The sequence below is a fragment of the Pieris brassicae genome, chromosome 8 (genome assembly GCF_905147105.1).
Source record: "Pieris brassicae chromosome 8, ilPieBrab1.1, whole genome shotgun sequence".
Lineage (NCBI taxonomy): Eukaryota > Metazoa > Arthropoda > Insecta > Lepidoptera > Pieridae > Pieris > Pieris brassicae.
Window position 1 is genome coordinate 16,012,297 of NC_059672.1, and position 16,774 is coordinate 16,029,070.

General features: G+C 32.3%; 1 protein-coding gene across 3 annotated transcripts; it reads left to right on the forward strand.

Moving 5' to 3' along the window:
• The first annotated feature begins 1,756 nt into the window (after positions 1–1,756).
• LOC123713116 (rabphilin-3A) lies at positions 1,757–16,297 on the forward strand. Of its 3 annotated transcripts, XM_045666624.1 has the most exons (9): positions 1,757–1,887; positions 4,331–4,476; positions 5,773–5,914; positions 6,199–6,355; positions 7,376–7,504; positions 14,330–14,657; positions 14,765–14,909; positions 15,095–15,328; positions 15,622–16,297. In XM_045666624.1, exons 1-9 carry the CDS (start codon positions 1,820–1,822, stop codon positions 15,917–15,919), a joined length of 1,647 nt encoding a protein of 548 aa, XP_045522580.1. In that variant the 5' UTR covers positions 1,757–1,819; the 3' UTR covers positions 15,920–16,297. The 3 variants fall into 3 exon arrangements, with proteins under 3 accessions (XP_045522580.1, XP_045522582.1, XP_045522581.1); XM_045666626.1 differs by lacking the exon at positions 1,757–1,887 and having other exon boundaries at positions 4,352–4,476; positions 5,773–5,918; XM_045666625.1 differs by lacking the exons at positions 1,757–1,887; positions 4,331–4,476 and adding an exon at positions 5,274–5,331.
• The last annotated feature ends 477 nt before the right edge of the window (positions 16,298–16,774 follow it).

Sequence of the window (16,774 nt, forward strand, 5' to 3'; positions counted from 1 at the left end):
GCGCCATTATTACTGAAAAAAAAGAAACAGTCACCTATTAGTTGTCAGTGTCAGTTGTCACGTTTTATTCGACAATCCATGGCTGCCATCTTAAGTGACAGGCAATCATAGGTAAATTATAGCATGATGAGATAGATTATAATTATATTGGTTTTTAAGTTATCATTTTTGCATTTTATTTCTGATTTAAAGCATAATAAAGCATTAATTCATGCTAGTGCGCATACTTGGATGAAATCATCATAGGATACGCTTGTTGAGGATATATACTTTATTCATTATTTATGGAACTTAAACTCCGTAATATTTTGTACAAAAGATTTTGTTATTATTCCAATTGTATTTTATTAATGTTTAATTAATACTGTTTCCTACAACCAATACTTGTACAATGTAAAAATACACACAAAAGTCATACTTTAACTTAACCTTTTTAATCAAGAAAATCAATTTAATGTAATAAAATAATTTAATCAATGGCGCTACAACCTTTTTTGGTCTGGGCCTCAGATGTCTGTATCTGTTTCATGATTACTTGTTAATGTAATGGTAAGTAGGTGATCCGCCTTCTGTGCCTGACACTCGCCGTCGACTTCTTTTTTCGAGCTAATGTTAAATACGCACATGGAAAGAAAATCCATTGGTGCACAGCCGGGGATCGAACCTACGACCTCAGGGGTGAGAGTGGCACGCTGAAGCCACTAGGCCAACACTGCTCTTAATTAATTTATTTAATTTACTCACAAAATTATACTTAGGCGTATATGATGTGGCAATAGTAATGCATTTTATTTTACTTAAAAAAAAACATTGTATGGGTCAGCAGGCCAACGAGCAGGCGCTTACAGCACTTTGAATAAAGTGCTAGCCACCGCCCATGGACACGTGCAGCGCCGGGACATTGCGTGAGTATTGCCGACTTTTGAGGAAACACAACACTCATTTTTCTTGAAGGCTCCTCAGTCGCATTGGTTCGTTCAATATCAGAAATACCTCTGTTAACAGCTTAAACAGAAGAAAAATGCGAGCCAGACTTTCTGCCTTAAAAAGCGTAAGTTGCGTCTCGTTGTGGATAGGATGGAATTTTACATTCTGCCCCTTCATTGAAGGAATCAGCCACAGGTATTTATCTAAACAATTAGGAAGAGCACTCTCATAATCATTTCTTTTCTAGTCTAACATAGTTTTTTATCAAGTTCAAATAACCTAATGTTGACTTCGACGCGTCTATTTTTTGTCAAGAAAAATCCTCAGAAATTAAAAATACTTTTTATATTTTCCCGGAAATACAAACATGAAATTATATAAAATAATTGCCTTACAAAATAATAATTACATGACAACGATAAATAATGTAGTTTATTCAGCGCGTAATTTAAACCTATTTAAAATTCGCGGGGAATATTGAAAATCAGGTTAAAGTTTTATGTTGATAAATATAATCTAAATATACTATAAATAATCTAAATATTGTTAGGTAGACTTTATTCGAATTTTAAAATTATTTTGTAGGTAGTAAATCTTGGTAATGACGTAATTTAAGAATACCTATATATTTACCATCGCTTCTTGTATTATTAATATTATTCTATAAAACCATGAGCTTTATATTGTACTTGTCGTTGTGTATGAGGCTCTATGTAAGAATAGACCACAATGGAATGTTTCTTCTCTCAACTGACTTTCAAAGCGTAGCTATTTGTATATTGATTTTGTATTCGCCACGCGCGAAGCAACAGTTGTCAAATCAACAGGCAAGAGATTGCCGCGCGGTTCTGTGCTCCGGTTTACCCGGAAAATATAAATTATATTTTGTACAATGAACATTCATAGTAAAGCCAATAAATATGTGTGTCCAAATGATCGACAATTATCTTTACGTGCAAAGTAAGTATTTTTTTAATTTTAGTAATTTTTAATAAGGTTTCGTTCTGTTCCGTTATTTCTGTCGTTTGGAATAACTTTATAATTCTGTGACAGAACTTTTATCTTAGCAAGTTAAATATAATTTTGTGTCAATCCGTATACAGCGGATAAATAATATTTTTTCAGTTAGCTTTTGGTAATGAAAACACTTTAAAAATAAGTTAAACGTTAAAATACACCGGCAAACGACTTATTTATTACAATCAATTTTAAATATGTAAAGTGTACGAGGAATTAATTTTATAAACTTTAAACAAAAATAAAATTATACAATAATGATAATACAAATTCTACGAACAACAAATACTTATATACCAATTAAAGGATTTATCATTATTATAGTTTAAAAAAAGAAGAAAACGTTACTAATTATTATATCATTTGAATTTATATATATATTTTTTAATTTGAGTTATCTTGACAATTTCGATTTAGTACATATATACGACATAGAAAAATTTACTTATGTTTTATGAACGAAAATTCTATGGATACTCATCATGATCATCACTCACCTTGTTCTACACGTTTAAACAAATATTTACGTTACAATAAGAAATTTTAATCACACTATATATCTAATAAAGTGAAGCCATGGATATTTTTTGTTTGTTTGATGTAACAGCAGCCTAACGGGCAGGAGGCTTTTTCATAGCCATAGTCATTGCTAGAGCAATATATCTTTTCTTAAATATTATGGCAATAGTACAATATATCTTTTAATAACGGAGTACACCATTTGCAATGATAACATATGTTTTAGCGGAACTCGGCTGATATTTGCCTTATCATTCAAAGCACCTACGCATAAATACAAAAGAAATAATGTTATAATTCGTTGAATTTATATAAAAAAATATAGGTAGTTTTATTTCAATAACATATATTTTACGATGATTGGTGTATAATGGTGATACATTTATAACAATACATTTACTTCGTATTTTAAAAAACACCAGTTAATGATATAATAATAATATAGCCTATATATTCCGAAACAATCACAGATCTGTGATCTTTAATATATTTTCACTACAGTATATTTCGGAGTTCGGTGTGCCTTTTCCAAAAGGCCTCCTCTAACCCTTCGTATCTAGGGTATAATTCCGCCAATATGTTGCTCCATTTTTTATGGGCTTGTCCATCTCTATTTCATTTGGTCTATCCTAGTGAGAATGTCAGTCACGCCTGTCTGTCTGTGTTTCTTTGCTTGTCTAATATTCTTATTCTCATCATATTATACATATACTATATAATATATAATCATAACTTAATTTTAATATATTTAATGCAAAGTTAAGTTGTAAAGTTCAATTACACTTTCGTGAAAATTGTTCTACTTATAAAATAGATTTTAAAGATACATAAATCAACAATAATCATCTTCTCAAAGCATATCATTAAAATTTCATTCTATGAAATGATTCATAATAACGTTTATTTCGGTTTTATTTTTTGTCTGTGGATAAATTAAAAGGATTCGTTTCTAAAAATAAAGCAAGGTTATGTTAACATACAACCTTGCATCGCGATATCAACATCCGGCCTACTTCCGCTTCCTATTTCACTACATTACATACCTACAATAAAAATGGTGTGAACCAGACACAGGTATTGTTGGATTTAAGGAGCTCAACAGAATATTTTCCGTTCAAATATTATCAGTTTATCTTATGGTATTTCAAGTTAATAAGCCTCCAAACCGACTTATTATTCACTAGCTAATGCATAACGAGTTATCACTAAAAAATTGAAGACAAGGTAGTCTTGAGGTATCTCCTATATAATTCTATTTACAAAGATTTCACGATCCGAAGCAATATATTTTCATTAAATCCCATCAAAGATTTCCTTTTCAGGTTTTGTATAGAGTGGGTGTTAGATATTTTTATCCTAAAACGTTTCCATAGATTTTAAGACATTTTATCGGAAAAACGATCGTTTAAATTGATAAGGATCTTAATTTCGTGTTTGTATTTAAAAAGCTAGTTAATTTATGTATTTGCTATAGATCAGCTGCTTCACCAGCAGCATAACCCTTCTGGTTATATTGGTCATAATTAGATATTGTAAAAATAATCAATATGTCATACACGAAAAGCTAATTACGTAATCAGTCGATTATTGATTGAAACACGATAGAGCGATAATCGTGGGGGAGATAATGTTACATTCATATTATTCATGTTTTAACGGACTTTGAAAAAAAATCTTAAATATTATATGGGGCACACTTTCGGTTTAATAGTTCATACATATTTTATTCTTTCCTGTAAAAACGTTGGCCAATAGATTCACAGTCGAGTTAGGAAGACTGTTCTAATGATATCATTATTTTTAAAATTAGAATTGATCAGAACGAGTTCTTAGAAGACGATTAAAATACAACTTTATCTAACCTTAGGTTACGCACTGGATGGAGTGCTGCCCGCAGCGAGCCCCCGTTGACAGCGGCTGAGCGAGAGGCCATATCTGCCGTTGTCAAGCGAGCGGAGAAGGTAGAAGATAATGAGGCGAAAAGGATCGGCCGACTAGTTGCCCGACTTGAAGGTTCAATCTTATTTTATAACATATAGGGTTTCGCCCCAGGTTTGCTGTAGTGAATACCAGCACGAATAGTAATATTTTTATTACTATATACTGATACTGATTGTTTTGTAATTAGGTCATAAAGATAATATTCATTATAGCACTCGGCGTGAGACTGAGCGGTTATTAGATACCCTTTCCTATCCGTACTACACGTCGACTACGACATCGGAATACTACATAAATCAAAGACTATAACCAAATTATATAGAAGTCCTGACTTCCAGTCGAGTGTACCTGACCGTTTTAACAAAGCGATGTTTTTGACCGACGGAGCAGAATATACAAACAAAATAGAAAAAAATTAAACAGAAATATATCTATTATTAGGCACGTGATTATACTCTTCACAGTTCTTATAAAACAGTTTTTTTTTTAAATATACAACGTAAACATCGCAATACGCCTTTAAAGGATTTTCTTTAAAGTGTAACAAAGTCCGTCAGAAACAAACGCATTGAATAGAAATTGCTTTTCCCTTTATTCAAAGTAAACTATTCATAGATTACTCAACCGTCAGCTTGTGCAATACAATAGGTATATATAAAATAATGCAAGTTGTGCGTTCGGGCTTGTAAAATAATAATGTAATTCTACATAGACGAGTCGTAAGCATATAAAAGTGAATTCGTATTACTGTATAATATACCAAAGTAGTGGTTATTGTGACTGGTAAAGCAAGTATGTTTTGCAGCATAAATAGCTGAACGAAATCTCGCGAAGGGTTCTTCTAAATTCTACGTAATTCCATTATTACAAACGTATCTAGTCTGAAAGCTAGTTCCCACTACCACTTGTATTATACAATGAAGCCAGGTACATATTTGTTTATATTTTTCTGATTTACCTCAATAAAATAATTTAAGTGAAAAATCAATGACTATACAGTAAAATTTAACCTAAAAAGATCACACTCACACACGGTATATATTTACGAAAAAATGGGACGTTCGAAATATGGATAAAAAAAATCAAATCGTAAAGAAATATATTAACTTTTTAAATAGCATATTTATATATATATATCTAGTATATAGCCAGATATTTTATCTGGCTTAATTCTACGAAGTCGTGGTTTTCATTTATTTCCTTATATCCCCTCGTAGCGGCTAGCCAGGATTTTCCTGAGATCTTGTAGGTAGTAATTTAATTATAGGTTAACAGTAATAAAACGACTTAGGCCTAATTAGTAATCCTTAGACCAAACAACATAATATGTCTTTATATAATGCACCGTTTTATTACACTATCTTTTAGGGATGCGCCGGTCAGCCCAAGGACCAGCACCAAGAAGCTGTGTTCTCTGCGGGGAAACTTCAAGGCTTCTGGCTCCCCTTCGGCTTTGTTCCATGTGCAGAAATTATGCCTGCCCAAAATGTGTCATCGATACTCCTCATAAGCAAGTATTGTACTGAAATTCATGAAAACAATACTATTTTTCTAATACTTACAGTTGATTATTTAATTTTTAGAAAAATACAAATATATTTCTATATTGTGCTGCGCATTTTATGTTTGTAATTTTGTTTAAAACTTTTGGGTCATCAGTTAAAATGGCACAGTGTGTGTTTGTGAAAGATAAGTCTCAGTTAGATAACTTAGATCTTCTTTTTTGCTTTTCAGTTTCCAAGCGTAGTCGCGCCGGCATTGGTTAGTAAACTATATTAAAATTTATTTCCACAGATTATATTCTAGAGAACAGTACATGTGCAACCTCTGTGCTGAAACCAGAGAGATGTGGAAGAAGTCTGGTGCGTGGTTCTTTAAGTCTTTACCAAAGTATGTCCTGCCAGAACGGAAAACCAAGTATAATGATACAGAGTTCTCCAGATCACTTCAGGTATTTTGTATTCCTCTTTATCTACAGTCTATCGAGTGCTAACTATCTGTTTAGGTTTTAATTGTAAATTACGTCTTTTAGAGTGTGTTATATAAATATTGTGTTTGTTGCTGACGCGACTTCGGGTGACTGAGAAAAAATTGTCAAAATGACCAATATTGATATTTCTTATGTAGCTTTGTACTGTACGGATTTTCTAACGTGGTTTGAGAAAGTAAAGCACCTAATATATCATTCTATTAATAAATAAAATATTGAATCCAAATATAATACTTATTCATTTACGTGGTATGATGAGTTATTAAGGTACTAAATTATTGTGAAAGTCGATATTACTGTAAATCAAATCATCTCGAAAAATAAATGGCCCAGAAATCTCGTTCGTACATCTCGCATCAATTGCTCTTAAGATAATTAAACGTTTCATTTGTAAAACATGACCATACAGAATTTTCGACTTTGGGCATTTATTGTCCGTGTAACTTGTTAATATTGTTTATTTAAAAAATTGTTTGGCCTGCGATTTTATGTATTTAAAGGCAGTAGACGAATTGGTTGGACTGTAATTGTACAATGCCAATAAGATATTGATATATTTGTGAAGACAAACTTCATAAAATTAACAACCCGGAATACAATATTTTACCAAACTTGGTTCTGCCGTTCAGAAAGAAGTGTTACGTATATTATAAATACTTAAATGATCCTAATCCTTGGGATTAATTTGCTCCAGTTCAAACAATTTGTATGACTCAATACTTGGCGATTAAAAAGAGTGGCGGAAAGTTTCTTGCCAGCTTTCGTGCCCGCTCTACGCCCTTGACTTGCGAACTGGTGTAAATATAATTTTAGAATAATTTAATTTTTTCTATTGACGTTCATAAGTGTACTTGTTTACCTATATGAATAAATATATTTTGAGGTTGAGTTTATAAAAAAAAAACTTTTAAGGCATTTTAAGAGGTTTTAAGCTGTTTGTAGTTAAGAACAAGCAATTCTTTTGAAACATTATTGTTTCAGGAAGCGGGCAACAATAGCAACGAAGGTAGGTCAGATTCAGAGCCGAGCTCACCGCTAAGCCTCCATCCACCAATGTTCTCCAGACAACCGAGCAACACTGATAGCAGGAAATCTGTCAGTATATCTCAGGTAAGGCTTTCAAGTACAATTAAATTTAATTCAGGATTTGATCGAATTTTAATATTTTACTCAAAACCATTTTATCGTGAGCAAATTATTGCTTTTAGATTATTTTTTATGTAATTAATAGTTAGGGTTTGTTAAAACTAAATTAATTCAACTGAGAATGTGCCAAATAATATTAAAAATATGTTTTAAAATAATAGGAAACAATATTCAACATATGGAAGCATATATTGTAAAATGTTTAATAATGAAAGAGCAACCTCATAGAGTCAGATAGAAGTATATTGAATAAAGATAGTTATATAATTTGTATCCTATTGTATTGCGACGCAGGAGAGTGCGGGCTTAAATGAAAATAAAAGATGTCAAGTGATATCCTTCTTCCTTTAACAAATGCCCCTTAATCATGTTAAATGTCTACTCGAGAACGTCAAACGAAAGGCTTCAGGTCAAGGATTATGCTATTTCTAGCTTCTACCACTACCAATTCCCTTTTTAAGTAATTTGTATTCTACAGATGTTTGTCATCGTCCTTGCATTTCTTTTCGACACATTAATCGCGTCGCCGGTCGGATGTGACGTCATTTGCGTTAATTGATACCCCGTGTTGAAAATACACTTCTACAAAGTTTCCACTTATGAACAAGGAATACACATACTTTATTATAATAATATTTAAGATTGCACACATTTAAGTGAGGCAGATGATAAACGTGATAGGATTAGCGTTAAGGTGAAAAAAACAGTTATGAAGCCAACATGTTACAACCAAAAATCGATGATACAGATCACCTAGATTAATGGACTTAAAATAATATTTAATGATACTGCTCAACTATGCAAACACTTCCACTTCACTACATAAGCTTAACAAATTCACTATCGCATTTATACTATTATGGAAAACAATCATTTCTTTGGGATTATATAAAACATCTAAAATATATATATATATATATATATAAATTAAGTATATAATATTCCCGTGTTTGTAACTCAAGCGGATCTTCTTTCGCTTCATACTTTAGTACATACCTATTAGATTATTTTGTTCATGGGACTATCTGGTGGCAATTATTGTTGCATTACGCATACCACACCAGTGAAGGCTGCAGAGGTATGTGGAACTTGAGCAGTCATGTCTTGTTGTTCAGTAGGTCAACCAGAATAATAATATGATGATGATGTTGACTAATCACAAAGTAGAAAGCGCCAGATTGTTTCGCCTTTCGTTGAATATAATTTTAATATTTTCGATAAATACGTCCATGAATATTTTATCTACTTCGGCTATTTTTATAATTTCAAAAGTCTATTGAAGAATTTAAGAATATTTCCACAAATATACCATTTGACGTTTAAACTTAAAAATATATTAGACATTTACTTGGTTATTTTCTACGGCATTTTCAAACTTTTCCTAACTAGCCGTGGCATTAGTTTCTCGCAAAACTTTCAGTGAATACCTAGGCAGATTTTCATTTTAAAGTTTTTAGATTCCCTGGCTTTCCATTAAAGTTGCTTTGTGTTTTACGAAGATGAATCTGAAACTTACCTTTGTACAAAAATGCATTTCCTTCATAAATCGACAGGTATTTTCTAATACGAAAATTTAATTATCATTGGCACACATTTTAGAAAGAAAATACGCATATTTAATGATTAGTCAAATATGTTCTACTCCAATATACAGATACCGGCAAATATCTTGAACAAATGTCCTTGCCTGCGCTGAAGCGAATTTTAGGTATCACTGGAAGGGGGGCGGTGGCGGGAGAGTGACGTGTCGATCGCGTGATTAGTAAATCATATTTTGACGTTGGTGTCGCGCGCTGCCCAAACTTTCCCCCACTCCATTATTTAATGCTCAAGAAGTTTGCCGGTATCTGTATTAAATATCTTTTCCATTTATTCTCGGTCTTTTTTAAAATATTCCTATTCATGTCATACTGTCACACTATTAAAAACAAAATAGTATGTAATATTATATAATCAAATATTAGAAATAAAATTGTGCAGACGGTACCCGCGTAAACATCTCGTAAATTAAGTTTTACGTATAAGGTAAAACTTATATCACCGAAACAGCTTCAAGAAATGTTATGTTTAAAGTAAAATCATATACCCGGTGTTTAAAATACTCAACGAAAAAGATTCACCTAAAATAATTTTAAAATTTATTACATTGAAAACGTTTTGAAATTATTAAAATAACCTTTCATATTAACGCTTTAAGGGTAATATTTTTGTACGGTATTACAATTTTACTTCGCTTACTTTATGTTATTTTTTCAATCATTGTGAATGTAGGTCTCTTTAAATGAAATCAGACATGCTCAGTTCGAAGGAGGTCTGGACTTAGACGGAACGACGGTCTCCGAACTTCTTGCATGTAAGCTTCCACGTCACAAAAACGGTGCAGGTGAGCGTCGTCGAAAAAATTGGAATATTAAGTATACAGTATACAGACTACGTCAGATAATTAAATTTCATTTAATATACTGAAGTCGACCTTAGAACGTAAATTTCGTTAGGTGCCCGTTTTTTGCAAACGAGTTTAGTCTCAGTCGTAATTATGAAAACACAATGTTTTTACGACTTTGAGGATTTTTTACAGCATACAGTATCAAACATTTTTAGTTTGGGCGAAGTCAAGACTACCAGGTTAAATTTATATTCGGTCATTAAATTTGTATCATCAATTTCATATTAGACTTAAATAGTAATCACTAACAATTAAAATCAATTGAATGACTAAGCGATGAAGTAAAAGACATTAGAATTCGATGTTGACTTATTTAAAACGCTTAAATTATCATTTGAAGGTGGACTCTGGAAACTTAAAGAAGTCCTTTGAAGATACAATTTATGATAGCATTGAAATACGAAAGAAGAAAGTAATTGTATATACAATGACGTCACGTATCACCCCTTAACCACACCGAGACCACCCTCAATTAAGCGGAGATAAATCAATAAAACTTCCTCACCCGTCGGAGATACAATTTTATATGGTATTTTCTATTTTTAAATCATAAACAATGGTTTGTCTTTGAGCTTAAGACACATTAAACTACTTTTGGTTTGCTCTCATTAGCCACCTGAAGGATATTTACCGGATTTAGTGTAATTATGAAAATTAAATTTCAAATATTTTATAACGCTTCATGATTTTCAAAGCAATATAATAATATAATTAATGAAATATCATCTAATAAGATAATTTGGATAGGTAACGGAGACATCGAAACATCTAAAAGGTGTGAAAGGTTTTTTTTAATAACTTGTGTTTTATGCATCAATTATAATAATAATAATTAAGCCTCATTTATTCCTTGAAAATTTACAAAATAAACACACACACAAAAATATATATGTATATATATATTTTCCATTTCTTTTTTCAAGGACCTCTTATTGAGTATAGGCCTCCTCCAACTGGCTCCATCTCTCTCTGTTTTGAGCATTTTTCTCCCAATCCTCTCCACCAACTTTCTTAAGCTCGTCAGCCCACCGTGCAAGAGGGCGACCACGCTTTCTTTTTCCTGGTGGCCCTTTCCACTTTGTTACCCTCTTTGTCCATCTGTCATTGTTCATTCGAGCGGTATGACCCGCCCATTTCCACTTAAGTTTTTTGCAATGGGATAGTGCATCAATAACCTTCGTTTTGTTTCTAATTTGTGTACTTCTGATCTTGTCCTTCAGTTTTAAATTTAATACACTGCGTTCCATTGCTCGTTGACAAGTTGTTATTTTTCTATTTGTGTTCGAGTCGAATATCCACGATTGGCTACCGTAAGAAATACATGGCAATATACACGTGTCTAAGACTTTCTTTTTTAAGTATATTGGTATCTCTGCCTTCAGTACTTCTTTGTATCCCCAGAATTTGTTCCATGACATCCTAGTTCTCCTATCAACTTCATCATGATGCCGTGAATTTTTAAAAGATATTTCCTTACCCAAGTAGATGTAGTTCTGCACGTATTCTAAGGGGTATCCATTAATTTTGACCGGATCTTGTAGGTGATTTGTCATTATTTTTGTTTTTGTTTAATTCTAATCCTATTGCTCGACTAATAGAACATAGTTCGTTTATCATTTCCTCTATTTGTAGTGATGTTTCTGAGAATAAAACGATGTCATCAGCAAATCTTAAGTTGTTTAAGTAATTACCGTCAATAATTATACCTTTTTGTGTCCAATTAAGCTTTTGCATTATGCTTTTAAGTACTGTTATAAATATGGCAGGAGAAAGTGGGTCACCTTGTCTAACCCCTCTTTTAATGGCTATTTTAGGACCCCTTTTTTCTAGTTTGACTCGGCTTACACTTTTTGAGTAAATATACTTAACTAGTTCAATCACCCCTGATGGTACCTTACATTCGTGAAGGGCATTCCACATACTGCTGTGTGATATGGAATCGAAAGCTTTTGCGTAATCTATAAATGCCAGATATAGTGGTCTCTTTTTTTCTTTATACTTCTCAATAATTTGATCCACAACATAAATATGATCAATTGTTGAAAATCCTCGTCTAAAACCAGCTTGTTCTGTGGGCTGAAAATCCTGTATATGTGTGGAGATTCTACTCTCTATGCATGAAGCAAATAATTTGTAGAGATTCGGTTGTAAGCTTATCGGTCTATAGTTACCAATGTCTGTAGGATCACCTTTTTATATAAAAGATATATATCAATTATTATAACTCCTCACAAATAAAGAATTTATTTAAGAATCTTCTTTTGAGCATTTCTCTTCAGCCTCATAATTAGCTACTTTTATATATTGATTATGACTCATTTATTTTTACTTTTATTGTAGATTTTAGTATAGTTGCGTGTTGTTCAAACGAGAATGTAAGTGCGTGTTCCTATTTCACCATGCCTCCTGCTGATAAAAGACAAGTCTTTAATTTATTTTGTTATTATTAATTACTTAAGATGTCACGTGGAACATGGTGAAACATGGCGATTAAAAAGAGTAGCTGAGAGATTATTGCCAGTTCTTCTCTTCCGTTCTACGCCCTTGATTTGAGAACTGGCAGTAAATGTAAAATAAGAAGCATTTAACTTTTATATATTTTTCTTTTTTGAAGTTCATAAACGTACATTGTGTTACCTAAGTATATGAATAAATAATTTTGATTTAGTTAGTAGTTCTGGTGTTACATTTAATTTGACTTCTTTTATAATTCTTGTACGATACCCTCAGTTGGTGTTTATTTTTTTCTCTAAGGGTGCCTGGAAATAATCACCTGCTAGAGATAAGGCTGCTCGTTGCCTAATAACATATGTAACCTAGTTTTATATATGTTTAAGGTAACGAAGTGTAATTAAAGACATTATTACTTGTTTGCCTTTTTATAGTTGCTATAAAATTATTAACTACTCTATCTACAAAGGTTACCGGTATTAATGACACCCTCCATCTGCGATCAACCTTAATATATTTTGATAGCTTTGACTGTCTTTCATGTCTGATGACAATTTATCTCATTTTTGTAGTCATTGCTATTCTAGACACGCAGTCGACTTTAGGATTTGAGTCGTATCGGTTACTTGCTTTATTAAGCGTATTACAAAGTGTTGGTACGAATATATATATATATATATATATATCTTTTCTTACGTGCCGCAACGAAAAAAAACATAACCATTGTGCTGCACTACTTAGTTCATATAATCTGGGAGGACATCAATAGGGGCAGTAAATTTAAGGGGGGTTTATCAAACTTCTCGGTTATCAAACAAAGCCTTGAAAAGTCAAAACGATGTTCCTGTAGGGCATTTTTGTAGATTACAGTATCTTAGGCAATTTCGTTATACAACAATAAATTAAATATTGGTTGTGCTCTTAATTCCTCAAAGGAATCCTTACGGAAGGCAGTTACGAAATAACATTTTTTTAAATTAACTGTTTTATATTCTTCCAAGGCTCAATATTTTTTATGAATTTTCCTTAACCATTGGATAATATGTAAATTGTTTTTGGAGCACGTACTTTTTTATAAAATGTTTCTATTGGCTTTAAGTTTACAAAAAAAAAACTAATTGGCACTTAGATACAAGTTGATTAACATATATAGTATACAAGGTCTATGATAGATGTATATGCGTGTTGTCTATTCTACACTTATATAAAATATGCTAATGACATGACAATGTCTAACTATTTTATAGTATTGTCTTTTGTTAACATAGCCTTTACATATTAAGAAAAACACTTGTTGAACGGATTGAAGCTATGTAGGTATTATTATTAAAAACTTACAATTATTGACATTATTTTTATTTTTATTTTTCCGAGGTTTCGCGTACTTTTCAGCGTGCGCGGTCACGGTGACTTATTGTAAGTTTTTAATAATAATATATAGCTTCAATCCGTTCAAAAAGTGTTTTTCTTAACTATTTTATAATAATAAATGGTAATTACTAAGTAAATATCGTAAACGATTAAATAAATAAATGAGTTGTGCAACAAGCTTTTTAGGTCTGGACCTCGGATTTCTGTATCTGCTTTATTATCAATTGTCAATCAAATAGGCAAGTAGGTGATTGGCCTCCTGTGCCTGACACACGCCGTCGATTTTTAGATCTATGACAAGCCGTTTTCCTCAATGAATTCCACATAGAAAGAAATTCCATTGGTGCAGAGCCGGGATCGAACCTCAGGGTTGAGAGTCGCATGCTGAAGGCTAACACTACTCTAATCGTGAACGAAAATAATCAATAGATATAATTGGTATTGATGTTAACAAGTTTTATATTACCTTCTTAAGTATAAAAATAATACATTTATAGCAATAAACTATTTGCTTGTTTTAGGACGCTTACGATGCCAGTGAAACCGAAAATCTTACACATGGTGTATCTGGTCTAAGTCTCCATAGAACTGATAGTTATAGCCAACGGTCCCTAGGTCTCAAACGCACAGGCAGTAAGGGCAGTGTAAGAACTATAAGAAAGGACTCAAATAAGGCTGAAAGACCTCCAGTTATACCGGACGCCGGGTTTGGCACCTTAGAGATAAAACTCGCGTATGACAACGGTACATCGTCGTTAGCTGTGAGCGTTCTTCGAGCGCGGGGTTTAATAGGAATGGACATGACTGGGTTATCGGATCCCTTTTGTAGATTAGAAATTCTACCAATTGGTAAGTGATCTTCGAAAATTTGTTCAATGATTTTCAAACTAGAATATGAACGTCGATTAACATTATGTTTCTGTGAGATCCAGTGTGTATAAAAAGATTGTTTACAGAAGGAACATATTCAAATAGATTAAGAACGAAAACCGTACACAAAACGAAAAACCCAGAATTCAACGAAACACTTCATTTCTTTGGCATCACAGAATCGGACCTCAATTCGAAGTCTTTGGAAATTGTTGTTTTCGATGACGATAGGTAAGTCTATGAAATCTTTGTATCGCACTTTTAATTTTTGAAATTATTAGATACAATAAGACGAACATTTTAAACGTATTACAATACACTTTGGACCTTTCTTTATAATCGTGCATGAATAATATTGGATAGATAAATCGGGATTATTAGTTTTCATCAATGAACGCATTTTCCTTTCATTCCAGATACGGCTGTGACGAAATGGGTTCAGCAACAGTAGCTTTGCGAGAATGTATAAGTTCGCCAGCTCAACTCCGCTTAGCTCTTTCAGCGGCGTCAGGTTCGGAACCATTAGGTCCTAGACTACTATTGGCACTTTGCTATAATACCAAGAGAAGGGCACTAGCAGTGACTGTATGCAAAGCTACCGAATTACCACCTCGGGATAGCAACGGATATTCCGACCCATTTGTTAAGATGTATGTATTAGCCATATGTAAAACTTGTATAAGTGGCTTTCGCATACGTATGATTTGTGGTAAACGTAAATATCTTGTATAATAATTTTACTCTATTCCACACTCAGCTGTTATTTATTCCCCAGATCGATTTTGATTTTATGTTAAGGATACCTTATATTTTTCAAGCATGTCACCAGATAATAACATGCCCAATTTATAAATTATATCGAAATAAAGAAAAGAAAAACACCCACTTTCCTAATTAGTTTATTATTTAACTTATTAATTAAAGAAAACTCGTTTCCAAACAGCCACCTGGATCCGGATCCCTACCATAAAAAGCACAAGACGTCAATTAAGTGGCGAAACCTAAATCCAGTTTGGAACGAAGGTTTCTTTTTCGAAACCCGTTTGACAGAACTTTCACGCCAAAATCTGACATTGACAGTTTGGGATAAAGATTATGGAAAGCCAAATGACTTTTTAGGAAGTTTGATACTTGGATCAAGTAGTAAGGGTAGAAGATTGAAGCATTGGATGGATTGTATCAAGTTTCCAGATCATAGACACGAACAGTGGCATGCGTTGACAGATACACAACATATTTAATTCTGTTTTAAGAGCGGACTATACGGCCGAAACATAAAACTAATGTATATTTAAGAGTTATACTTACATATAAATTTTTGGTAAATCGTTTTCAAAGATAAATACATAAGATACTTAAATTAGTTTTATAAAGAACCGTCTAGATAGTGCCAAAAGTTATTATTAAGGAATAAAATAATATATTATTTATTATATTATCCGTAGCATGAAAACATTAAACGATATATTGTGTAAGAAAACATACTTAATATAAAAAATATTATTGTTATAAAAAGATTATGAACGGTGTTTATAACTATTTATAAACTCTTTACATATTTTGAAAATCCTAGTATTTTAACTACATTATCAAACTCGTTAATGAGTTTATATTATATTGTATAATATAGAACGTAGCTTGTATGAAATAATAAAATAATAAATTCTTTAATATTAGTAATGTCAACCGTTTCATTGTACCTACCTGTTGAAAGAACATAATGCCTAATATCAATATATTCCTTCAAACAAAGCTACACTACATGATAGCCAAGCCTTGGACTTTGTTCCAGAAAAACATTTATAAACTCATCTTATGCATAAGGACCAGCGGTAAAATTAAAAGTAGAGAGTAAGCGTATGACTCTCGTGTGTCAAATCCAATGTGTTTTTGTTTTATATTTCACTACCTTTGTACCTTCCTTGCTAAAGCACCTTATGCATCACAAAAAAGTCTTACAATTTTTTTTTTTTGTTTTGAGCTTTTCTTGAGGTTCGTATAATATAATTGCAGAGCTTTACATAATTATCAATCATAAACACTTGGCAGTCTATGTGCCTTTTTCGATTGACAATTTGTTCACATGACACTTCATA

Excerpts from the sequence above, each read along its gene's own strand:
- LOC123713116 (XM_045666624.1), top strand. The coding sequence starts at position 1,820 with ATGAACATTCATAGTAAAGCCAATAAATATGTGTGTCCAAATGATCGA. Across the intron at positions 6,356-7,375 it reads AGTTCTCCAGATCACTTCAG|GAAGCGGGCAACAATAGCAA; the intron begins GTATTTTGTATT and ends TTATTGTTTCAG. Across the intron at positions 7,505-14,329 it reads AATCTGTCAGTATATCTCAG|GACGCTTACGATGCCAGTGA; the intron begins GTAAGGCTTTCA and ends TGCTTGTTTTAG.